The 26332-nt window shown below is 40.5% G+C and overlaps 4 protein-coding genes across 5 annotated transcripts; 2 read left to right on the forward strand and 2 right to left on the reverse strand.

Moving 5' to 3' along the window:
• Nucleotides 1-1321: 1321 nt before the first annotated feature.
• On the forward strand, nucleotides 1322-5917 carry zgc:195245 (uncharacterized protein LOC565483 homolog). The gene is made up of 5 exons (XM_044352939.1): nucleotides 1322-1646; nucleotides 3032-3059; nucleotides 3625-3772; nucleotides 3851-3995; nucleotides 5253-5917. The coding sequence occupies exons 1-5, from the start codon at nucleotides 1509-1511 to the stop codon at nucleotides 5352-5354; spliced, it is 561 nt and encodes a 186-aa protein (XP_044208874.1). The 5' UTR covers nucleotides 1322-1508; the 3' UTR covers nucleotides 5355-5917.
• A 1441-nt stretch (nucleotides 5918-7358) lies between these two features.
• inavaa (innate immunity activator a) lies at nucleotides 7359-16157 on the forward strand. Its single transcript, XM_044352938.1, has 10 exons — nucleotides 7359-7509; nucleotides 11584-11685; nucleotides 12635-12768; nucleotides 12888-13010; nucleotides 13108-13342; nucleotides 13449-13502; nucleotides 13895-14120; nucleotides 14370-14519; nucleotides 14623-15307; nucleotides 15400-16157. Exons 2-10 carry the CDS (start codon nucleotides 11622-11624, stop codon nucleotides 15490-15492), a joined length of 1764 nt encoding a protein of 587 aa, XP_044208873.1. The 5' UTR covers nucleotides 7359-7509; nucleotides 11584-11621; the 3' UTR covers nucleotides 15493-16157.
• Nucleotides 16158-16210: 53 nt separating this feature from the next.
• On the reverse strand, nucleotides 16211-22849 carry si:ch211-163l21.11 (inositol 1,4,5-triphosphate receptor associated 1). Its single transcript, XM_044352017.1, has 13 exons — nucleotides 22036-22849; nucleotides 21851-21914; nucleotides 21691-21763; nucleotides 21576-21603; nucleotides 20952-21092; nucleotides 20530-20661; nucleotides 19416-19560; nucleotides 19292-19329; nucleotides 19132-19182; nucleotides 18907-19046; nucleotides 18687-18815; nucleotides 16715-16828; nucleotides 16211-16635 (listed from the first exon to the last, which is right to left on the reverse strand). The coding sequence occupies exons 1-13, from the start codon at nucleotides 22045-22047 to the stop codon at nucleotides 16485-16487; spliced, it is 1218 nt and encodes a 405-aa protein (XP_044207952.1). The 5' UTR covers nucleotides 22048-22849; the 3' UTR covers nucleotides 16211-16484.
• A 1008-nt stretch (nucleotides 22850-23857) lies between these two features.
• Nucleotides 23858-26129, reverse strand: rpl10a (ribosomal protein L10a). 2 transcript variants are annotated; one of them, XM_044352572.1, is made up of 6 exons: nucleotides 26034-26129; nucleotides 25535-25606; nucleotides 25366-25446; nucleotides 24477-24625; nucleotides 24209-24381; nucleotides 23858-24074 (listed from the first exon to the last, which is right to left on the reverse strand). In XM_044352572.1, exons 1-6 carry the CDS (start codon nucleotides 26036-26038, stop codon nucleotides 23904-23906), a joined length of 651 nt encoding a protein of 216 aa, XP_044208507.1. In that variant the 5' UTR covers nucleotides 26039-26129; the 3' UTR covers nucleotides 23858-23903. The 2 variants fall into 2 exon arrangements, with proteins under 2 accessions (XP_044208507.1, XP_044208508.1); XM_044352573.1 differs by lacking the exons at nucleotides 25366-25446; nucleotides 25535-25606; nucleotides 26034-26129 and adding an exon at nucleotides 25005-25312.
• Between the last annotated feature and the right edge of the window lie 203 nt (nucleotides 26130-26332).

Genomic DNA, 26332 nt, shown 5'->3' on the forward strand with positions numbered 1-26332 from the left:
TTGAAGCTGCTTTCTGAATCCACTGTACACATATTTGTACTTGTAAGTCATCACATACACAGTCATGTACAATAAATACACACACAGACACATGCAGATACAGACACGTACACACACACTATTACGTCTTTTCTGTAGTTTTTATCCTGAATCTGTTTCATCCATTTGTTTGTTTATTTAGTTGTTTGAACTTTAAAAGCCCCGGGAGGGGGCAGGGGCTGCAAATTAGTTCAGTTCAGTTCAGTTCAGATCTTTATTGTTCCTCAAGGGGAAATTTAACTTGCAGCAGAGGGCAAAAACTCAAATACACCATACAAAAGGACACAGGACAGCTGAACACCCTATACAATTTACATCTGTTGCCTTTTTTTCTTAAGTAACAATGCATATCTGTATTGTCCCATTAAATAAACAAACAAATAAATAAAGCTAGTTTTGGCTCTAGCAGTTGTACAAAGACTAACTGCCAGATCGTCTGCTGCAAAGGCAGAGAGACCTGTGAGATACACAGATTTTAACATGTTGATTATGCAAAGTTTAGATAACTTCCATCTCTATGTAAAGAATTACTAAATATGTTCAAATGCAGCAACCATAACACAGATGCTGAAGCCTAATTGCAGGGGCGGATTCAGTGATTTGAGAGGCAAGGCAAACTCTGTCTGGCTTTATTTTCACCTTCTCTCTAACTGGGAATGTCGGTATTGGCAGTGGTAGAAGAAGTACTCAAAACCTTTTCTTTAAGTAAAACTATTAATACCACACAATAAAAAATACTGTTATTAAAGTCCTGCATTCAAATTTTTACTTAAGAGAGGCATTATCAGCACAATGTACGTAATTGCATTTAACTTGTGTTTAAGGTGGAGCTTTTAATTCCGGTATAAAACTGGATAGCTTAATTAATAATAAAGCATCGTATTTTATTTGTCATATTTTGTGAGTAAAATCTGAATCTGCAACGTAACAAGTAACATTTATCTGTCATGTAAATGTTTTCCGCTGAAGTATACAGTTGCATATTTTTTAAGTGCTTTAGGGGCTTTTTGGGTATTTCTGGGTACAATGAGTTAGAATAGTAACATAATATAATATTTTTCATATGTAAACATCATAATAAATCTACAGCTGTTTGGGGCCTTTTTAGTTGGGGGCCCCAGGCAGTCGTCTACCTTGCCTCATGGTAAAGTCCACCCTGCCTAATTGTTATACGCAATAAGAACCAATAAACATGAAGTGAAAAATCTGACTGCCACACATTATATATGTTGGTTTGCCTGTTGTTGGGGCCTCAGTCAGTGTTAACAGTGGAGGAGTCGACTGGTATAGTGCCGTGCAAGGTTGGTTTTAAGCTGCATTTGTGTCTACGGCAATTAACTAATCTAGTGTCCTGTGCCCTGTGGGGGTTGTGAGGTAATCTTGAATGCTGTAATACCACTACTGACAACTGCGAGGTGGCGCATTGAGTCTGAGGATCCTCCGTGTCAACAACAATATGTTGGAGTTGGATGCTGCGAAGAAACAGACAACAGAAAGACTGTTGCTGTGAGGAGGTGGGACTCTTTTCACAATGGACTAAAAAAAAAAGGGGGACAGAAAGAGTGGACCTCCGCCATCCTGCCATGGAGGGGTCAAATGCAAAAAAAGTGAGTTCTCTTACAGCTTTACTCCTGTCTGGTGACTGAAAGGTCAACGTCTGGTCTGGTGGCCATCTGTCAGAGGTTTAGTTGACTTTGGTCAAGTCAAATTTAGCCTCAGTGAGTTTACAGTCCTGATTTATTTTGATTTCTATATGGCCGATAGACTTTAAATCCCTCTTCACATTATGCAAAACATGGACAGATAATATAAAGACACTGTTGTTGGGACAATCTAGACAATCTTTTAGATTAGGATGATAAAAATGATTGAATCCAAAGAAGTGGCCTCATGAAACTGCTTTGGTTCAGTGAGTGAGACCAATCAAACACTCTAAGATTTATTTGCTGAGGAAGTTTTATCCTCATGAGTGTCACGCTGCTTTTTATGCATACTTGAATTCTCTCTGGATTCTCAAATATTTCAGGACACTTCAGAAAAATTGATGAAGCCACCGGTAAACATGTGACACATCACTTCTGTCATGGGAAAACATTGCTGTTCCCATTTTAGCAGTTTTCATGTTTTAACATAATTCAAAATCTTGGGTCACTTGGGTTTATAAAACTCCTTCTAAACCTGGATGATTTTGGAAGTAATGTAGCAACAACACATTGATTCATGAACTATGAGGCCAAAGAGAAACTATATTTATCCTATGACAGTTCAGAGCGCCTGTGTTAGAGTGAAGGGTAAGTTGTTGACAAGTCGAGATCAGGTGGATTGATTTTGCTGGAATCCATCCCAGCTCTGCAGGACTGGCAAAATGGTTTCCATCAGGTCAGGCACTCATCAGGTTATCTCCCAGCTCAGCCTCTCTGCGGGGGTCCGAGGAGGCTTATGTATGTAGGAACAGTAAAAGACATAATCCAAAATACAGAGCTTGAGGATCATTATGGTTGCCTGTAAGGAAGTTTACAACAGAAATTTGCTGTTATCAGCTGGTATATTCAACTTTGTTTGAGTGAGCAGCAGTCGAACATCTGCTTATTATGATCCTTTCTGCTGGTTATCTGGTTTCAGTGGGTGTGGCGGTTATCTGTGTGACTGGGCTTCAGTAGGATGTCATGCAACCTGCTCATGTTATGCCAAAGACAATCACTGTCTGGCCAAACTTGCCCTTCTGTTTTTGACAGTGCGACAGAGCTGTTACGTCACCTTTGTGCTCCGAGAAAACACAGCTCACCTGCTTAACCAGCAGCACAGCGGGCTCTGTCCCTTTTAGCTCTTATCTAATTATACCATCTGTCCAGTCAGGAGAAGATCAAAATAAAGAGGAGTTCATATATTTGGTTCGGCTAGTGAGTGTGACATAATTTACTGGTCAAGCGACTAACAAAGTTTTTCCTCTTTTTTTCCCTCTTTTACATTTTCTAATTCTAAATATTCACAGAAACCAGGATACGGACATCACAGAAAAGGTATCTTGATGCACAAATGCTGAGTAAAAATGAAAAAAAAAACACATTTGATGATACTGTAGATTAGAAGATTTGATGGAGTTATCAGTCAAGTGTTACCAATCATTTTACCTATCAAATAGATCAATCAATCTATCTATCTGAATGATAGATTGGCCTATCAATCAAATGTTTGTTTGATAGATTAGAATTTGATGGATATAATTGTCTTTAGAAGCACTTAGCTGATAGAGTAAATACAAACTGGCTCCATTATAATTCAGTAATCACAGATTTTTAGGTTGTGATTTTTCCTCCCAAAATGGATTTATATTGTTTTGAAAATAATATCACCAAATTATTATTCAAATTATCATTGTGTTTGTCTCCCTTTAATTAATTTACCTGTTACTCTGTGACAGAAATCATACATCAACAATATACAAAATACTCTGAGGTCAATTAATAACTGCTGGATCCAACGTTTAACTATTTATTTAGAGTTATTTTAGTAGAATTTATTAAATGTGAGGGGTTAAAAGTCAATAGACAGACAGATATATATGAGCTGCTTTGTGTTCCTCAGAGATCTCTGTTGGCCATCCGCCACTGACCCATCAGTCCACAGCAGACTGCAGCAGTGACGACATTCTGCCCAGAAAACTCAACGGCTCCTCACTGGAGATACCGAGCCACCAGAACCTGCACCGGGAGCTGCTGCTCAGCCATAAACGGTAAACAGCTCTACTCTCTGTTCTTAATGCACTAATTAATGTTCTCAATAACTAACTACTCTCTGACTGAGGGTGCAGGGGCCTGCTGCTGGAGGAGAAGCCGGAGCTGAAACGAGTGTTGGAGCAGCGCAGACTGGAGCTGCACAAGGAGGCGGAGATGGCACAGCGGCAGCCCTCAGATCTGGAGATGGAGCTCCGCAAGAGGCAGCAGAAGCTGCAAGAGGTCAGAGACACATAAACACACAGCTGAGAGACACTTCATGACGTAATTAGAGGATATAAATAAATTCACCTCAGACCAAACATACAGAGGTTGTTGTTAGTGTTACCACAAGGCTTTAAGGGCCAAAAACTGTACTCAGAGTGGAAAGTAACTAAATATATTTATTCAAGTGGTACTTACACTTCTACTCTACAACATTTTAGAGATAAATATTGTACTTTTTAGTCCACTACATTTACTTGACAGCTATACTAACTAGTTACTTTTCAGGTTAAGATTTTACATTAAAAAAAAAACATGATAAGTTTTTAAGACACAATGCACTGTTAAAAATTAAAGCAGTGGCTCCCAGCCTTTTTGGCTTGTGACTCATTAAAAACTGTCTATTTGGGGCCCTTTGTCATGTTTCAGATGTCCTCTGCAGTTCCACAAAAGAGAGATTTCCCTTTAAACTTCTCAGATGGTTTTATTTAAATAATCGTTCAAGGCCCAAAGGGGTAAACATTTCCAATATTTCACCAAAAAAAAGAGAAAAGATTAGAGAGTAGTCCAATACTGAATACAAATTTGTGCAACAGAGTTTTTTTCTTCTTTCTTCTGTCATTAATCAACTCAAAACACCCCAAATTTATCTTGTGGCCGTTTGGAGGGGCCTGGCCCCTATGTAGAGAACCCCTTGACTAAACTACCAAACTATAAGTAGTTAAAACCAGCTCCACCTCAACAAGCTACAACAGTAACATGCTGCTTACACACTAATGCTTGATTACTAATGATCTGATAATTAATATATAATAATATATGAGTCACAGAGGCCATTTTTCTGCAGAATAAGTACTTTTAGTTTGGAAACTTTAGTACAACTTGTTAACACTTCTATATCTTTTCTTGAGTAGGATTTAGTATTATAATAGGAGTACTTTTACATTATTGTGCTGCTACTTTTACTTAATGGAAGGATCTGAGAACTTCTTTCACCACTGCCAATACAAACATTTCCATATTAAAGGTGTCAGTATCAATACTAATCAGCTTTACATCCGATCATGTTTATGACCAAATCGCCTCAATATGTTTTCCAGCTCAAGTCTTGTTGAAACAGCATTTAGGCCATATAGCACATTAACACTCTCCATTTAAACCTTAGTGATGTAAATGTCATTAGGTAGTAATGCTATATTATTACTTTCTGTGGACTAAAGATGGTCACAATGACACTGACTGGCTGACACGCTGACTCGTCCTCTGTTTGTCCAGTATGAGCAGGAGGAGATCAGGCGGAGGGAGAACCAGCAGAAGATCCCAGAGTTTGTTCGTGTGAAGGACAACCTGAGACGCACACAGATGTCTGAGCAGTGAGGCCCCGAGGCTCCCATCAGCCCCTGCAGCATCTCACCATGGTGGCCCTGTATTGAGTTCACTGTCTCTTCAGATACTGTATAAGGAATCATGCACACCAGGAAACACATGATCCATATTTAGAAATGTCTTCTTAAAACTTTGTTTTGTTTCAGATGAGGGAGTGCTCCTTTTTATTCATAACTATGTGGAGAACTACTGGTTCAGGGAGAGAGGTACTGCTGTTGAGAGGCTTGATATTTTTTATGTTTTTTATGGTCATTATACTATTTATTTTTTCAAAATCAATTTCTTATACTTCTTCCTACATTAAAGCAGCATGAGGCTGTTTTATTGTTTGTTTGGCGGAAGGGCCACATCAGTCACGCAAGCCTAATTATTTACTTTCTATAAGACTACTATCTATGCGATTGCTAACAGAGAACTGTTTTGTATCAACAGAAATCAGAACGAAACATTGTACATCCCCTCAGTGTTACACATTTGCATGTTTGTTTATCTGTTTATGTCGTGACTTGATTTTTAGTGTGTCCGTGTGCTGTGGAAATAAATGGTTTTGCTTATGGTTTGCAGAGATGCACTGTTTTGTTGGACACAGTTTAAAGCGCTGGGGATTGATTTGCATGCAGCTCTTCTCCCTGAGGACTCTCACAGTTCTTTCACATGGATATGGGACTTTGTTTAATTGGCTGATCTTTTCATTCCATCACGGGACGAGAGGAGAGAGCAGGCCATCTGGAGGAGGCTTTTCAGGATATATAGGCTATAGGAATACCCAGGGGCCTGGTTAAAAGGCACTGGAGACATTTGGGATGGTCAGGGAAGCAACCAGCTGAAAGCAAATACAAGGAGCCTGTTTGCTGTTTCAGAATTACATTTAGGTTATTTTTAGTAACGGACCACGAACACAGAGAAACCCAAAGTGCTTCACATAATCAGTGGTGAGAGAAGTATTCAGATCTTCTGCTTAAAATGATCACATTGCAAAGTATGATACAAGTAATAGTCCTGCATTTAAATTTTTACATACAAATACGGAAGTATTATCAGCTAAATTTACTGTATCCATATTAAAACTTGCAAGCAGTATTTTAATGTTGTAGGTGTTGGAGATGGAGCTGATTCTAACTACTTCATGTACTATTACTGGGTAGTTTTATCTTATATGCTAATAATAGATCTTTTAAATCTTAATCTGCAAAGAAACTATAGTAACAATAACTACAAAATAGACGTAGTAGAGTAAAAGGTAAAGTATACTCCTCCTGAAATGTAGTTAAGTAGAAGAATAAAGAAGCATCAAATGGAAATACGTAATTAAGTACTTCAAATTTGTACTTAAGTGCAGTGTTTGGGCAATTGTGCTTTTCATCACTGCGCATAATGCAATAATGAATAAAGTAAGCAAAAGTAGTTTTAAAAATCCAAATGATCAAATGAAATGCCATCAATTAGACAAAATATTCTATTCAGCACAAGTAGGTCAGATATGTAGTTTAATTTGAAAGATAATCAGCTATGAAAAGTACATCTGTCTCCACAATATAAAATGTTTTAACGTATTTTTGGATCTTTGAGAATGGATGAAAGGATGATTTTTGACCCACATATTTTGTTTTCCATCATCATGGCGGAGAGAAGAGGGAGGTGTAATTTTGTTCACCACCACGTTACTTGCCAGCTGTCCTGGGTACATTTATTTTAACCAAAACTTGTCTCTTCTCCCTGCGGTTGTTCCTCTTTTGTGTCTCCTTTTATACCAACAGCACCTCGGTGAGTCGCGTGCTGTGTCGATACGCAGAGCGTGTCTGGAAAGTCAGCAGCGTCGGAACAAACCATTTAAAAACAGTCCGGGGGTCACTGGCATCAAATAAGTTACCTTCCCCGTTTAAAACTTACATTTTTCAATACAATATTTTTTGAGAGATTATAGTAATGAACAATACGGGCTATGAAGTAAATATAAGAGGAAATTAGCGAGTAAATAAATACTTCAGCAAAAATCAACACAGCTCTCCCCCCTTCAAAGAGAAAGTGGAGTTGACTGGAACAGATGTCCCAAGCGCTGCTCTCACTTCTGACCAGAGAAAGTCTGAACTACTGCTGCCGCTGCTGTCGGGACGATGCTGTAAAAGAGAAGATAACACACTACAGGGTGAGTACACATGGTTTTCATTAGGTCAGCAACATGATACAGAGAGAAAACACCGGACAGGTAAGAAGCAGCAACACTAGTACAGCCAGGAGTCAGTGTGTGAGGCGGTGGATACTGTTATAAGTCCTTAAACTTTTATGCATGTGAGTTAATTGTGTAATCAAACTGAGTGCTTTAACATATTATACATCTTTAAACACTCCTTGATAGTACATATTATTTTAAGTGTTCATTCTCCTTCAGTGGTCAAAATAAGTATATTTACACATGTTCTGTACCTATAAGTATGACTTTACTGAGTATTTCCATTTTTTGCTAATCTTTACTTTTACTCCACCACATCTCAGAGAGAAAATGTACTTTTCATACTAATTTATTAGACAGATATAGTCACTTTTTCTATGATTAAAAGATTTCACATACAAAATATATGATCAGCTAATATCATTGCTTTATTAAGGCACTCAGTAGTTTGTAATGTTAATAAAATGGGCTCAACATCGACAACTAAAACATTAAAATGCTGCTTAAATGTACATTTTAATGCACCAATAATGATGATTCATTATAATGATATCATATATAGTCTGTATAATGAGAACTCTTACTTTTGATACTTAAAGTACATTTTGTTGCACTTTTAGTTAAGTAAAAACTTAAAAGCAGGACTTTTACTTGTAATAGGATATTTTTTTAGTGTAGTTCTGCCATTTTTACTGTGTATCAACACTTTTTTTTTACAAGAATACTTGTACAAACCCTGTGAAATAATGGAATGCATAAGAAGAGTTAAAATCCCACAGTATTGCAACCATCAGACTAAGCAATTATGAGTAATGAATACTTAACAGCTGTGGTGGATGACTGTGTGGGAGTCTCAGCAATTTAATCACTTGCTGTGTACCATGAATGTGAACAGGTTGCTTTCACAGATAAACAACACTGTAGGACTATTATTTGAGGCAACATGCCGGTCAGCGGCAGTTATTTGTGCTCACAGCAGCAGAATAAACACAGTCTCCTACAGCCCACGTGTTGACAGACATTCAGTGCTACAGTGGTGCTAAAGACAACACCTCTGTGTTGTTATGCCCTGGTTCTTTTGTCAACGGTGGGCACTTGTGGGTGAAAAGCTGTAACCACATCCTGACAATGCCCTGGGATAACCATCAGTGTCCATTCAGAGGCCTCAGAGACGATGACTCAGAGGGACAAGGTGTCACGATCCACGGCCAGCCCTTCAGCCTCCGGGGAACAATGGAGCATCTTTTCTTGCCCTCTTTATTTACGCTGTCGCTGGGCTGCGACAGAGCTGGTGTGTCTGCTCAACATATGGCCTCCAGTGACTGAGAGCAGGCTTGTATAATGCTTATTACCCCTGCATTGTCTCTGCTGGAAAACAAGATGCCTGCATTGACAAACAGTTGACAAAGGAAATAAGCTGTCAGTGTCTGAGTCTTTGATACATCCTCCTCATAACCGTGACTTTTGAACTTCATGTTATTGCAGCCTGCTGTCTGCATTTTGCTACAGTCTGTGGAGTTTCCAAAATCAGCACTGCTTCTTAAGGCTGACTCCAGTGGCGCGCTTTGTAACACAACACTTCTTTTTTTTTTTCCTCCTGCCGCTCCCCCACATTGATGCCCCCTTTTTTTTTTTCTCCAGCAGCTCATGTTGTGTACAGAATGATCCATTCTGCTGAATGGATTTTGGCTTTTCATCAGACTCTGAAATAAGGCATGCTGTAAAGTCATTTGATTTCTTCCATAGTATCAGCACTCAGTGGAGAATCTTAATTACAGGGTTTCAAACAGGCCTCGGTCTGGTTTCAGGCATCCCTCGCTGTTTCCTCGCTGAGGCTGGTCCCTGTTGGTAATTCCAGGGCCGACCACAGTGGTAATGAGCACGGCGTTCCAGGACATCACAGCTCCAAAGGCTCATGGGAAAGGGTGGGGGTGGAGGGGTGGGGGGAAGTCTGGGAGACAGTGAATCCACATCATTATCCCTCACCATAAACACCCACTTCCGTAGATGTTACATCGTCATGGTCCGGTGAGCGTCGAGGATGGGTGGGACGGTCAGCTCCCATCTCCGACACGTTCCTAGATAGTCCTCATTAGTGATGATCATACACGCTGCAATTAAGATGTTATGGTTACATCAATCAAGTCTGCCGGGTGGAGACTGTGCTATCAGCGGCTACCCCTCCAGGAAATGGATTCCTGCTATGCTCCGCCGAGAAAAGTATTGTTTCTTGGCTCTCCCTAACTTTGTAATTTCAACACTCCCACGTCTCCAAGCAATGACGAATGGGATCAATGTCTTAGCAATAAGCTGCAACATCTAATGAAATCTGCTGTTTTACCCCAACCCAACCGCCGACCCACCCACTCACTCAGCCGAGACCTCCGACCACAGACGTTGTGAAAGTCTTCAGAGAGTTATGGGGTGTAAGTGGGTAAAATCCCACATTACCCTGCCTGTCTCTGATTACCAGGCCGGAATCCTGTTGACGTCTTTAGACTGCTTTCAAGCCCCCGTCGTTTGCACAGTAAAAACTCAGCACTGTTCCTCTCCCCCACCTCTCACTGCAGCCTTGTCTCAATATTTGGCCCGACAACGCCGCTCGGCCAGAAGCGGAGTTGTCAGCAGATATTGCGCCCACAGCAGATTATTGAGGCCGGTTGGTGGATACAGGGCCTTTGTTGCAGTGTTGTTTTACTGAGTCGAGCTGCCTGTGCTTCATTGTGCTACCGGCTGCTCTAAGCTGCATCAGTTCACATGAGTTGCTGTGGTGAAAGGGTCAGGCCTATGGGATACACAATAATATCCTGTTAGAGGAGGCTCAGGCTCTGTGTCTTCCTGGTCCCTACAGGAAAAAGACTTGATATCAATCTCCAAACACAGAGGATGAGACAGGAGCTGAGGATTATACACTGCTGCCTTAGCAACACACACGTTCATCCCTGCGCCTGTTTTCACGTCCAGGCGATTTACTTCTCATATGAGTTTTGCTTACATGATATAAACTCAGAGGCTGCTCCAGGAGTCACCCAGTTTATGAACATTTATGAATGTGTGGCATTGAGACAAGGCGAGCTAACAACATCCTTTAATCATGTTAGTGGCCGTAACGTTGTCTCTTATGATCTGCCGGCCTTTTTTAGGAGAAGTCTAGGGTGGTGGTGGACATGTGAGACCCAGAATAAATTAATTGACCTAAAAAAAGGAGAAAATAAAGGCAGCATTTTCTGGGAAGTTCTCTCCTGCCCTAAGGCGATTTCACCAAATCAGCCACAGACCTCCTGGCCTGGTTTTAAAAGCCTCGACTTATCCCCAGATGTTATTTCCAATTTGTTGTCATTGTTTTCCTGTTCTGGCTGTCGTTCCTCTTTGCATCATGTTTTTTGTTTATTATCAGTCAGATGTTCAATGGAAAACAACAATGGGACAGAGCAGGCCATAAACATGAATTGTGCTCGCCTGTTTGTGAATGCGGCGGCGTTGCACAGGAGTCAGCAGGACCCTTGTGATCTGATGCTGCGTGGACAAGCCCAGCATTGAGACATTCTTCTACTTCAAAGCCCCCAGAGGGTTTTCTGGACACTGGTTGAATGGGGAGCTGAGGGAGGGGTTGCGTGGGGGGAACAGGTGCAGTCCACGAGTGGGGTAATTCCCGCTGCCATCTGCTTTCTTTTTCGGGGTCCGGGCTCTTTAAACGCCCTCTGACACGCCTCATGGAGACACGCTCCCCCAGCCAGCCGCGCCATGCCCCGTCACCATGGCACCACGATTCGGATTAACCCCCGCACATGTGCCGAGTCAAGCGTGGGGGTCTGCCTCTTTTGTGATTGAGCATGGGGGGGAGAAAGAGGTGGAGGAGGAGGAGGAGGAGGAGGAGGGAGATGGAGAGCTGCATGGATAAGTGTGTGAAAGGACACTCGCCACTCATTCACTTTTGTTAAGTGAAGCAGCAGGAGCGAGCATGAATGAAGCCATGTGGTAGGAAAACAACAGGAAGATATAGATTCCTAAAAGTGATCAATCTAACTTTCACTAATCTTATTTCAACAGGTATTTCTAAAAAAAAAACTTGAGAGCAGACAGTCAAGATGACAGCCATCGAGAGCAAAGAGGAGATCAGTGACACTGACAGTGGGATTATCTTGCACTCTGGTAAGAACATCACAACAAAATACAACAATACAGCATCTGATCTCATTGTACATCACAGACAGATTAGGGCGGCGTAATCAATATAAAACACAATCATTTGGTCAATAAAATGTCACAAAACAGCAAAAAATGTCAATCACCGTTTCCCAAAGCCCAAGATACAACGTCAAATGTCTTGTTTTTTCCTACCCAACAGGCCACAACCCAAAGATATTCAGGTTACTGTCACAGAGGGCTAAAGACATCAGAAAATATTCACATTTAAGAAGCTGGAATAAGAGAATTTGGGCATTTTTTCCTTAAAATGATTATTCCATTATCATAATAGTTGCTGCTTAATTTTCTGTCGATCAAGTAATCGACTTATCGTTGCAGCTCTAATGCTACTGATCTGAAAATAGTAAGCAAAGAAAATGGTGCCACATTATTATATTTACTTATTTTGGGGGAAAAAATCCTACTTTTTGACAAATTCCTCAGTCACATCCATAATCGAGACAAAATAAAAATGGTCTAATTGGCCACAAATTGCAGTAAATTTGTTTACAGATTTTGCAGATGATGTTTTTTAACTTTATTATCCAAAAGGGAAATTGATTCACAGTGTAGGCTCAAAAAAAGAACATACACAAACAACAAACAATAAGTCACAGACATGCAGTAGTCCACATATGACAGACCAAAAACCATCTGATACCACAGCTTCAGTTCTCTGCAGCACCAACCTGATATAAGGATCACATATAAGAAGTGATGTGTGGATGAGCCAAGAATTCCTCACTCATCCATAAGAAAATGATGCATCCTATTAAGTATGTTTAGGCAGCTATTCTTGATATAAAAGTGCACTATATACAGTAGAAATAGTCAATTTTATATTTAATTCTAAGGCTGATACTGATGCTGATGAGCAAAGCCTGATGTGATCCTCTGTGTATGTGCACTGCAGGTCCAGACAGCCCCACATCCCCAGTGAAGGACCTGACCACCCACACCAGAGCCCTGAAACTGAAGCACCAGTCTCTGGAGGAGCGTCTGGAGCTCTGCCTGCTGGAGCTCAGGAAGCTCTGCATCAGGGAGGCAGTGAGTAGCTTCTAAATGACGACAAATACGCACTAGCAAGAATAAGAGGAACATTATGATAGCTCTAAATGAGCGGTTGCTTTTTTTTTATAATCAACACTTTTATTTTGTCTTCACAGGAGCTGACTGGTAAACTGCCCTCAGACTATCCTCTGATGCCCGATGAGAAGCTGCCTCGCGTCAGGAGGAGGATCGGAGCCTCCTTCAAGCTGGACGAAGGTCTGATCCATCTGGATAAAGAGGTACAGTGTTAACTATTCTTGGCGAGAGAAAGGGAGTGAGCAAAAGAGACTACAATTCATCAGATCAAACTAAATGTTAAAACTTGTCTTATTGTAGGATCCAGAGTTGCAGGAGCTGGAGACCGGCTTGGCTCTTCAGATGCAGATTTATCAGGCGGCCCGCAAACTCTCCCTGGAGGAGAACCTCAGCAAACCCCAGAAGAAGAGCCGTCTGCAGCAGTGCAAGAGGGAGGAGAAGAAAGTGAAGGATCTGCAGGAGGCCGTGTTGCAGCACAGGATCAAGAGCGAGTGCAACTCACCGTGTATCAGCATCTCAACCAGCCAGAACAAAGGTGAGTGACACTGCTGCCCCCTTCAGGCCAAACTGTGCACTGCACTCATGAACGCTCGCAGTGGGTTTAATGGACACTTTAAAAAATGTTTCTTTTCTCTGTGCAGATCTGAGCATGTCTGATGACAGCTCCCTGTCTGATGTGGTGGCCCTGGATGATGGTGAGTGAGGACTGTCTTACAAACATGCTTTGATTTAGATTTAGTAGATATGTGGGTCAGATAGAAATATTCTGGAGTGGTATGATGGCACAGAAATTAAATGAATGTCTCAAAATGTAATCATTTAACTTTAAATTTATATTAAAATACAAAAGTGAACCCCGCTCTGTTTTTTTGTTCCTAATTGTGATTTTATTCTTATTTTTATGTATACAATGTGCACATTTTAGAAAACCGAGGCAATGTGCCGGTTTTCTCTTTCATCTTGTGGGTAGTTTGACTGTTCTTCAGCTTGAATTCAAGCTACTGTGACATTAAAGGCTTTTCTTTAAAATTATTGTTGCATTCCTGCCTCATACTGATTGTTTGATGTTCTCTCCGACCATCCATAGATGTGGACTCGCCCGGCCCTCTCTCTCCCCCAGTGATGGGCACGTCCTACTTGGACCCCCTCCAGCTGTCAGCCAAGACCCTGCAGTCATCCCAGCAGTCAGCGAGTCAGCTCAGTGTGGAGTATGAGCGCTCTCCCATCCAGAACTCTCCGTGGAAAGAGTCTAGTCTGGACCAGCCGTACCACAAGGCTACTAAACCTCAATCTGCTTGCAGCAGCAGGTCCAGGTATGAGTCTAAAGTGTGATATTAGACCGTCAACATGACCAACAGAGAGAAAACAAAATCAGAAAAGAAAAAATCTTTACATTTCTCAGCTTCCTTTGAGAGAACAGTTTTTAGTTTGACTGTTTACAGATGAAATCTATGTTTGTGTTTTAGTTTAGCAGGACTTGATAGTCCAGATTTACTTGTATCTGTCTCACCTTCTATGTGTTACATATCTCATGTCATCCTTTCTGTTTTTGTTGTGTGCAGTAGTCCAGTGGGAACCCAGGTGTCTGCAGAAAGCTGCAGGATTCCTCTCTCTCAGTTCATCAAGAACTCGGCGCTGCGTCACAACCACTCCACCAGCGCCCCCTCCACCCCCGAGCTGCATGTACGCCGACAGTACTCCCAGTCCTTCAGGTACACTGAGAACTCATATCAGACACATCAAGCGTGTAATGCACTAAGAGCATAGCAGCATGTGTATGATTGTTTTACAACTGTACATGATTTGTCTCCTCAGACTTCCCAAAAGTAAGCCATCTACCGACGTGGAGTGTCTCAGCTCAGAGAAGAATCGAGGGCGAGCCAGGCTGCCGCAGCGGCACTGTGCGACTGACTTCATGGTGCGTTCTCCAGAGTACTCTCCCCTGCGCCCATACCAGTCCAGCTCTGAGGACAGCAGCTCGGAGCACTCGACCTCCTCCTACATGAGCTCGCCTGGCAGGGATGGACCCACTGACATCCCGAAGCTCTGCCCTCCACCTTATGGATTCCACTTAGGAGCGCAGAAGAAAGGGGTCCCCAACTTCCCCAGCTCACAGAAGAACACCAACCGGCTGCAGCCCAGTCCCGGCTACATCAGGGCCACAGCGGAGGACGGCCCCCTTTCCCCTCAGGATCCAGACCAGGGAAAGTGCTACCTGTCCGCCCCTCCTGTGGCATGCAGCCCTCAGCAAAGACAGTGGCAGGAGGGAGCATCGTCCCCGAGGAGAGTGTTGAAACCCCCTCCGCCTTACACCAGGCTGGTGCGAACACCCTCGCTGAAGGAGTACCCGAACCACGCCATCCGGCTGATGCCCCGGGAGATCGTGTCGGAGGAGCTGAAGTCCTGGCACCACAGGAACCAGCTCCAGAAGTTACGGCCAAGTTATGTGGAACAGAGTATCAAGAGCCCCACTTCACCTCACCTGCCGTCATTTAAACAGGTTGGTACTTAATGATCCAATAGTGAAACTCACAGTAATGTTAAAATACAGCATATGTACAATATATTTATGTTTATGTTTATGTTTTGCAGGGTTTGGGTAATGTGATTCTCCAGAGAGCTGCAGACGGGACTCCTGTCCAGTGGTTTGTAGCGGAGGATGCTGAAATTGTGAGCCAGGTGTAGCTGAGACATTTCCTCCTCTGCAGGATGTTTAGTAGGATGTTCGCTCTTCCTCTCTATTTATCTCTGTATTTATTAAGTCTTTGGACTCTCTGTGAGATTGTTTGTTGATGCAGAAAACGTGGACCTATCGGTACCCCGATGAGCACATTTCTCTCTCTTTTATAACTTAAAACTTATTGTAAGGTGTAAGCCAGTTTTATTTATTTCAAATTGTTTTCTAATAGATGTTTCTAAAGTTTCTGAGGTGAATTGAGATTCATACGATTTCATAAGTGTGTCAAATGGATCTTAGGATTTAGAACAAACTTGCTGTGGTTTCAAGAATTTCTTTGTGGCTGGCACACATTTTTGCACATAAAATTCACCTACAAGTAGTTTTCAAATAAGTTTTCCCGTTCCTAATATAATTTTATATTTATCTATAATTTAAAGTTTTTCCCTACTAAAAATTTGATATATGTACCTTTGGAAATGCGTTGCTCTTTTTATATACACAGTTAAAGTTTAACATCTGTCTAGACACGATGTGAAGTAAGCTGACTCTTATTGTTTCCTATTAACTCTTAATAATTAATCACTGGTGCCTTTAACAGTGGTTTGATACATGTTCTCACTGCAGTATGGTGTTTTGTTACTAACCAAGTGATTGTATCAGTTTTGATATTTTTTTGTATATTTATAATAAAAAATATGACTGAAAAAGGTTTGTGGTGTTAATCTAGAGGGTGGAGGCGTTTTCTTAAGTAAAATACATAAATTATTTCAAAACATATGCAAGAACAACCAAAAGTGTTACATCAAAATGTTTAATATTCACATACAAAGTGCTTTCTGGAATGACACAGTGTTTCAGCTTGTCTATACACTTGTAGACAAGCACCTTGACCGCCTGAATATCCCTATCTGGGATAATAAAGTTTACCTTGACCTTGATTTTTACAGTACAGTACAGTACACAAAATTTGAAAAACAGTATATTCCCAAAGAAGAGATCATTCCTCAAATGTGCCATCTTGAAGCTTCCACAAGAAGTAAGTCAGCGTTATGACAGAGAGAAGCACAAAGAGGTACGTGCAGAGCAGCGCCCAGCGACAGCGATACAGCCAGTGAACCAGAGGTCGTTGTCTCCACAGAGATCCACACCTGACGAGAGAAGGTCAGTCAATGTTTGTCCGCAGGAAATAATCATCACAATGAACACCTGAAAAATATGTTGACTTACGTGCCGGGAGAGATCCGCCGGTAGATATTTGTACTCTTTTTATCTTTGTCTGCCTTTTTCTTTGATAACACAGCTTTGCCTTTGTGTCTCTGTCGCAAAGTGTCCAGAGGGGAACTGAAATAAAGACACACGTTTCCATTTTCACTATTAAATTATTCCACTACATGCAAAGTAACAAAACGTGGACACAATTACAGAGAGCCATTTAGTAAATATCAATCTATTGAGGCCTATAATGATTTTGTTCATACTACTGGTCACTTTTGAGGCTGCGGTTTGTACTGGTGTTAGTGGTAAATGTCCTGTTAGGTCACAATTTGCTTTATTTTCTATTGCAAATCAACATTTTTTAAAAAAGATTATAAATACGATATTTACACTTACATTACAATAACATTAAAAATAGCATCACTATTCTCAAAATGGACAAATAAACTCTGACAACTACGATTCCTGAGAGTATGTATGAGAGTCTGTGATGATTTTTGATGTTTTGAGATCTGGTCTCGTCACAATCCTTCATGTTTCTAACTGAAGCACCAACAAACAGCAACAACAACTATCTGGCATCTTTGGATGACGCCTTAAAAACTTAACCGAACTCTACTTAATATTATGATTCAATGATGGTTTGACCTCTATCGGAAAGAACACATTTAGTTAAATATGAAATGATCTATTTAGCATTTATAATTAGTATAGAACATTTGATAACTGGTTAATAACAGAGTATAATGTAGTTGTAAGCAGATTTAAGCGTTTATTAATGTATTTGTCAACAACTATAATTCCTCCTGTGGACATCCATGTGTGGATTCTGGTATATAATATATATAATAATATATAATATATATATATATATAATATAAACATATTTTACAGGTCCTCTAATTTTACACTTATTTCCTGAAAAATTTTTGAGTAATTTGCAGATATTTAATGATTAATTTGTAGGACATTTAGTACAAATTATAAGAAAAAAAAGGAAAACGTATTAAGTTTGATTTAGTTGGTAAGTACCCACTCATTATAGGCTATTTGGGTTATTTTTCAAAATTTCTTAATAAATTAGACAATTCTTCGAAAAACTGTTGGAATATATCTGATAATTTGGTAGTATACTGGAAATGTGTTTGTTATAGAGTTTTTAAGAAACAACCTAATATGCTAATATGTAGTTTGACACACAAAACTACACACTGAAAACAAAGTATTTTCTGTCAAAGAAAAATTTACCAACAAAACCAACTGTACACAAAACACTTTTTAAAGTTGTTTCTTCTCATCTGTACCAAAATTGCATTCTCTGTAAAATATCCAGGAATAATGGAAAATAAATAAATAAATGTCCAGGAAATCAGTATAAAATCAAAGGACCTGTAAAATAAAGCATCACCACAGATAATGAACAACAATATAGTAAAACACAGCTGCAATAATATGAATACATCTGTACAGGAGAAGCTGAAACTGCTGACAAAAACTGTTCATTAATAAGCACTTAAAATGTCCTTATATCTGCTTCTAACTACATTATAATGTGTTATAAACCGTTTATTAAGTGTTTATGTACTGCTTAGGAACGTTAAATAGGGGGACTTAAAGTGTTACTGATGAAACTTATACTGCTGCCTTTGTAATCTGTAATCATGTAACTAATGACATTAATGATGGCTGTTAATAACTAATTAATGTTATTAGTTACACATGTGCTTTTCCTGCCATGAGACATAATAACATCTAAAAAAGGTCTATTGTTATTTATAGTAGTTGATTTCTGAATCACTATTGTGGGCAAACACTGTAAGTAAGTAATGTGGAAGAATAAAATGACAACATACACCAAACAGAAATATTTCACTGTCAAACAAACACAGGAAGGAAAAAACAACATAATGAGCTTCAGATAATTGTTATTTACTTTAGGATCGTGTGTTGTGCTGTGTTTCTGTTATGTGAGTCCGAACCATACTTTTTGTTCTGTATCTTCCTGGTGGCCACTTGCTTTGGTGGAGGGCACTCTGGCTCGGGGACGGGAGGGGGGTCTGGAGGAAGCTGAGCAGCTGGAGCTTCTGGTGGGGCTTCAACTGGATTAAATGGCCTGTAAAAACCACAGAAAACAGAAATCAGGTGATGTACTCCATAACCACGTGGTCCGGATATGAGACATAAACTCTGAGTCTGTAGTTGACCTTTCCTCCGCTGTGTGGCTCTCATCCTTGGTGATGGCGCAGACGCTGGACTCGGGGCTCGGTGTTGGAGACGGGCATGGGGGGGAGGACGTCTTGCTGGAACCTGCTGCCAGCTTCGTCAAGTCTCGCTTTGTCTTCTCCTGTCGAGACAAAGAGGAAGTTTGGCTTTTTGGATGATAACTTTAGTAAAGAAACTGAGAGAGCTCACTAAAGAAACCTTCTTACCTGGAATTGCATTGGAATCAATGATATACTGACCCTTCGACGAATGCAGGGCTAAAAGAAAAAGTGAGAGGAGAATCTAAATGTAGACAGACTGATGTGACAGAAAGGTAACAGCACATACAGCATATTAAACTGTACAACAAGCCAAATATCTGCATACCTGAGAGCTTCTCATTCTGCTCTCACCATCCTCTGGCTCTAGAAGAAGAGATCCAAATGTCAGTCACGATGTTGCACATTACAAGCAGAACAAGACACATACCACGAGACACGTGATGAGAAACCTGGTGAAGCTCTGCTGTCGATGGCGTTCTTGAAGGGGTTCATCTTCTTGAGCTCCTCCAGCTCCGCCATGTTTCTGTCATGTCGCCTCCTCAGATTCTCCACGTGAGCCACCATGAGCTCGACTGCCCGACTCACTCGAGCCTCCTACCAAAGACGGAAAATATAATGACGTAAACTCACTGCATGGACTTCATAAGTAAGACTACAGCGCAATAAGGGGCACTAACAAAAGATCTAAGTTGTTAATAATAGATTTACAAATGTATAGTATAATTTATAATGTGCTACAGTTTAATAATTGAAGCAATGGAAATAGATATTTTGGGTTGTGAGGCCACATCGTCGAGTGTAGAAACTCTCAGGCACATCTGTTTTTTTCAGGTGCTGAGCCCAAAATATGAAAAATAGTTTGAGATATTGTTTAAAATGTAGACTGACATGGTTTATATCCTCTGACAGCGAGACCATGAAGGGAGATCTCTCCTCAGACTGCTTTTTATCTGGAATAAGTCTGCAAAACATCTGGACTCAGAGTCATTTGTTCATGATGTACCAACATTTTAATATTCTGGCTTATTATTATTTTGTCTTTTTGAACACTGCCAATTAATTAATTAACCAATAATAAAGTAAGTCATCATTAACAACTTATAAACAGTTGATGACATTTATGAGTTACATAATATGGGATTTTATTCCAAGTAATATGAAATCAAACCTCATATCACAACACAAACATTTCCTCTTTTTTACAATTTTAACATTTAAACAGATATTTCCCTCTGGATCAAAATCTAAATCTCTTCAGTTTCTGCCTCTGCATACATTGTTTTGGTGTTTTCTGTTAAATGCTGTTTTTGCAAATTAGGTTTGTTGTTTAGGCCTTATGTGTGAAGAATGCTTCTTATTACTTTTATTGTTCCCTGTTTGTATTTGTTTGTCACCTTCATTCAGTTTTATTGCTCTTTGTTCTCACTGTGTGAGGATCCAACAGTCGACAGCTTGTAATGTTTTTCAATTTTCTGCTATGAAATGAAATGAAATGAGATGAGAGTGTCTTACATGGCGCTGAGCATCCACACACACGACAGAAGCAAAGGAACCTCAGTGTACCTGGTGCACGGCGCCGAGCACCTCGGCTGTGTTAGAGATTCGTTCCACCGTCCCACCGAGGATGTCCAGAGACAGCTCCAGCCTCTGCAGGATCGTACTGCGCTTACTGTCCAGACACAGGCCCTTCAGGGTCTGGAAACACACACACAGATCATGGTCATTTTTGGGAACATTACATAGACTTACATTAATTTCCTGGAGACTTTGCCTAACCTTAACCGTAACCACTGACCCAAAAATCAACTTTTTCCCAATTGGGGACACGGCTTTTTTCCCTAGTTGGACAAGCCGTCCCCAATTAACTGGTCTTGAGTCTGAAAGTGCCTGAAAGTAGGCTAAGTCACACCACACAAACACACACACACATGTCCCTGAACCTCTGGTCTGGTCATCAAGTCTTACTTCAGACTTGCAGACTGTACCTCCAGGGTCTCTCTGCCTCTGGTCAGCTCCAGCTGGATGTTCTCCTCGGCCAGGTTGCGGGCGTGCTCCTCCGCCTGCAGCCTCTGCTTCAGAGTGTACTGGTCGCAGCGGAAAGCCAGCGCAATCTGAGAGAAGGCCGTCTGTGAGGAGAAACAAACCAACATCATTTATTTCACTCAGGTTTTGCACATATATAATATATATATATATATATATATATAATTATATTTTTGTTTTGTCTGATGTTTCTCCGGTTTATAATCTGGTGCTGCAGAGAAACTTCCTTCAGCTGTATTTTAATTGTTGAAATGACAATAAAACTAAAATTGAAATAAAATAAAATAAAATTGAACTTTTCTGTGATGTAAACATTTAAACAAATTAAATTAAGCCTAATTTGCATTTGATGCCTAATAGATATTTTAGATATTCAGCACAAAATCAAGAACTACGCTCCTTTAAACCTACATAAAGACAAAACATTACAATTAAAACATTAAAAGCACAAACAACAGGCACAATGAGCAAATAATGCACACATGTCACACACCAAGAACATAAAAATGCACATTTAGGGCAACAAAAAGAGGAAAAATCATCATGTAATCTGTTTGTGGCCTTACCTCCAAATCCTTCTCTGACATCTCTACACTGTCAGAAAACAAGAAGATCCAAAACTTAATGCAGGATTGAGTTAAATTGGGTTTTATTTACAGTAAATACATCATGATCTGTTACCTGTTGAGGCCAACACGCTCTATTATGGACAGCTCATTCCAGCTCGTGATTGGCGGCTCCTCTTGACCGGTTTCTGTTATAAAGAGACAATCCAGTTTATATTTGTTGCCGTGCCAAACAGTGGTTTGTGGTCTCTCTATAAAAATGTTACAGCTGTTACCGTCTTCACTGTCGTCACTGTCCGCCATGGTGGGCAGATTATAAGTGTTTGTCGCTGCTTCAGGCTGAAAGAAGTTCAGAAATATTATCTGACACTGAACGACACACTAATTAAATATAAAATGTTGTATTAACACTAAGAATTAACAGCCTGGTTCAGAGACAGCTGTAGATTATTTGACTCACCTGAGCGTTCATCACTACAAGAATAATCCAAATGTTTTACTCAAGTAAAACCAGATTAAATATTTTAAATTCTCTTCACAATCAACAATGAGTTTTTTATTGTTGCTGGAGAGACAAATGTATTCTTGTAAGTCCCTGTCCGTGTTTGGTCCATTTTCTCCGGCTGCCTTTCTCCTGTACTGAGAATAGATAATCCTATTAAGAGATCCACAGTCAAACCCGAGCAGGGCGACCGCCCCAAGAGGCTCATGGGTAGCCACGGATCTACCTGCTGCTGTGTTTTTATCTGTAGCAAATAAATACTGTTGCAGGTGATGAGTCAAATGTGCCACTACTGCAGTTCCCATCATGCTCGCTGTCATTTGAACCACTACAGATGAAGGCAAAGAGAATATTTTAATTGACTGGTGAAATCATATAAAAGAGGGTTTAAACATTTACTGACACAAACAGATCAGGATCCACTTATCATCAGCACTTCATTACTTGTTTTCCTAAAGATTTCCATTTAAATTAAACATTTTGAGTCCATTAGACTTGATTCAGGCCCCCACAGACCATAAGAGCAGACTTGTCTGTTACAGGTTTGGTTCCTTACAAAAACGTCTCCAGAACTCTTAAATCTGGCGATATTGTCATGAGAAATGTATTTTTGTATTAAGATAATACAGGAGCTCCATATGGATGATATTAAAATGTCTATGACATGTCATGAATCAGCAAGTATTAGGATTTAAAGTGTCAGAACTAGGAAATAAACCAGTGGATATTTTCATTATTTTGTTCTCCATAGAACGTTGAGATATATTTGTTTAATTTCTATTTCTCTCCTTCGAGGGTTTTGTTCCTATGAGTGTCCATTTTTTAAAAATGTAGTTTCTCATAAACACTAGAAAATATTAAATCTTCTTAAGAAAACGTACTGTGCAAAAGTTTTAGGCACTAAAAGTAAAGCGAGGATGATTTGATGACTTTAATCACATTAATGTTTAGTGTGAGCTTTGCCTTTAAAACAGCAGCAGTTCTCCTCGGTACGCCTACAGTTTTCAAGGTATTTGGCAGGTCGGTTGTTCCAAGAATCTTGGAGAACAGTTCTCGTGTGGATTTAGGCGTCTCAGTTGATTCATTCTCTTCCCGTAATCCCAGACTGACTCGATTATATTAAGATCAGGGCTCTGTGGGGGGACATACCATCTGTTGCAGGACTCCTTTCTTTCAAAAATAATAGGAGCGAAAAAATGCATAAAAGTAAACAAACGTACCCAGTCCTACATATATGAACTGACAGTTGTATATGTGTAAACATATACAAGCACACACAGATCAAGTCTTTTCCCCCACAATTAGACTCTAGTTGTATGTTTGGGGTCATTGTCGTGTAGCAGAATGTGGGATTGATCAGAGGCCACTCGGATTATGTTGCATAATGGATTAAGGATCTAAACTACTAAAGTACCAAAAACTTTTGTACAGCATTGTACATGTAAAATGTTGCAGATGGAATATTTTAAACAGACTTTCAGATCTAAACATGGATCTAAAAATGGAGCAGAGATTGTAAAGCCTTTGTGATTTTGGCCTGTATACATGACATCAATGTTCAGTGATCCCTGTAAAAAGATAAATTATGAACCAAGATAATTACACTAATGGGAAGAGTCTTAGGTTCAAATTGAAATTCATTACAAACATCCAACACTGACTAATGAAATGTCTGAGACCATTAAACCCAAAGTTTTCAAAACCAAGTTTCAAACTCCACAGATGAACACAAAGCTACCCAGAAGTAACAAAAACAAACAAACAAAACACCCAAAAACCGTCAATTTTGGAGCATCTCCACATTTTATTAATAGAAAAGCTGTGATTTAGTAGAGGCGTTGGGGTTTGCCCATGGTGCTCTTGACGTAGAGGGCGCGCACGTTCTGCCAGTTCTTCTTCAGCAGCGACACCAAGAAGTTAACAGCCAGGTGGATGTTGTACACAAGCTCGTCCTCTGTCATCTTCACGTGTCCTACAGCCACAGCCAGACACAGCACCTACAACACAGCAGAAAACCGGTTAATAAAATCAATTTCTTCAACATTGTTTACAGATAAAACATTTAATATTAGCGCTTACAACAGAAATCAAACAGCACAGATTTTTCTGATACGACTGCTGCTGAACGTACCTTCTTCATCTGGAATTTGATGGTGGATTTGACCTCATCCACCTTGGTGGACAGGTTCTCGTTGTGGGTGAGCAGGGAGGGGAACTTGCCAGCCTTGTTCAGCCCGGGGCCCAGGATACGAGGGATCTGCTTGATCAGAGACTCTGAAGCCAGGAAGGCATCGTACTTCTTGGCTAGAAGAGAACATATCAAAAAGATCAAAGTTAAAAGCTGGTCAAACTTCAATCACTGCTAGTCAGATGTCTTGCGGGTCGTGTTAACTTCATACCGAGCTTCTTGACCAGCTTCTTGTTCTTGTTGAGCTTTTTGAGAGCCTCAATGTCCATGTGGGGCAGGTCAGCGGCTTTGGCCTCGTCACAGTGCTGCTGGTCTCCCAGAAGGCACACAGAGAACTTGGGCCTGGGGAGAGTCTTCAGCCTGCACATTAACAAAGCGATCAGCAACATTACTCACGATCCACTTCAAACGCAGGGGTGTCAGCTGGTAGAAGAGGCAGGACATGACTGAGATAGTCATGAAATATCAGTTTTAGCTGTGTCATTGTGGTCGAAATGACACCTGGGATGTGCTTAAGCTAATTATCAGACCATTAAAAACAATATATCAACTAATTATTTGCTAAACTCTCAATATGTAGCTCAAATAGGAAAAATACACCGCTTGGTTTTAATTTAAAGGAAAAATTAACTAGAATATCCATAACTTTTGATTTACATACAGAAACAACAGCTCCGCCCTAACCAAGTGACACCCCCGTTTCACTCCTGATTTTGCAGTTTAATAGAAAAAGTCTTACCCATACCGCCACCGTGGTCGGTGTCCAGGTGACCTCATTGGTAACACAATGTATAATGGTCGGCTAGAGGACGTGAGCTATAAGCTCAACCACTCAAAGCCTCCCCTCATGTTTTAAGACCCAGGGTAGGGGTCCGTCTGCTTCGCATTCACCAGCCAAGACTGGGTCAGCTCAGTCAGACTACCCAGAGTACTTCTCCATGTCCGCTCCCTGGCCTGTCTGGACTTTTTTCTCTTTCTTTCTTTTAATTTAATTAATGAGTTTTCAGCTACTTGTCTTATAAAAAGGCTGTTTTCTTAATACTCAGACAGGGCTGGCAGCACACAGGGAAAAGGTTGGGTGAGACAGTAAAAGGTCGAACCTGACAGTGCCGGAGAAACGCTTGTCCTTCTGGGGATCATAGTTTTTCAAGCTGATCTGCAGCTCCACAGTCTCCACAAACCTACAAGTGGAAAACAAGTTACACATGATATCTGACATATGTAGGCAGAAATGTTACAGGTTAACCAGCTCTCCTCAGATAAACTTACTTCCTGGGCTTGGCCGCAGAGTTCTGCAGGACCTCCTTCACGGCTTCGTACAACGTATCCCTGGACACCTTACTATAATACAGAAAATAACAGAAAACATGTATAAGCAGCCGATCAGTGAGACGTCAATTAGCCCAGATTAGCTTGCAATGTAGCCGCCAGTAAATGTTGGAAAATAGCAAAAAAGTGCGTAAAGATTTCAAAAAATATGATATACAGCTACTAATATAACCATCTGATGTTGGACTGTTTATTAAGACACGTTTAAAATCTGTGGATGACGATGGATTACATGTGAAACTTAACGCGGTGTCCTACACCGGCAGATAAACCGGTCCGCTACGTGACATTTAGCTTCACATAAGTCTGTAAAACTGGACTGAAAAACTCAAACTGTCGCTCAACATATTAACACTTCAGTGTTGGGCGAGTAATACGGTCGCTAAATATGTATAGACTGGCTTTTTCTGTGACATTTATTTGTGAAATTGTAGCTAACCTCATTTTCGCAGCTCGTCCCTCTCTTCTTGCTACGCTGAAAAGGAAGTGCTGTGGGAAGTTACGCAAAATAAAGGCGGCCTGGTGCCTACGTCATCAAACAGCGTGACCGACGCGTGATTCTCTTTCTCGCGAGATTGTATCATGGATTGTATCCATAACCCAAACCTTAACCCTAATCTCGCGAGAGTCCATCCCCCCCGGCTGATCCAACTCTCTGAATACATCCATGAATCCAACATAGTGTTTACTTTTCTCTATAAATATAAATATGAAATGAACTTGTATAATATAATATAA

The sequence above is a fragment of the Thunnus albacares genome, chromosome 5 (genome assembly GCF_914725855.1).
Source record: "Thunnus albacares chromosome 5, fThuAlb1.1, whole genome shotgun sequence".
NCBI classification, from domain to species: Eukaryota; Metazoa; Chordata; class Actinopteri; order Scombriformes; family Scombridae; genus Thunnus; species Thunnus albacares.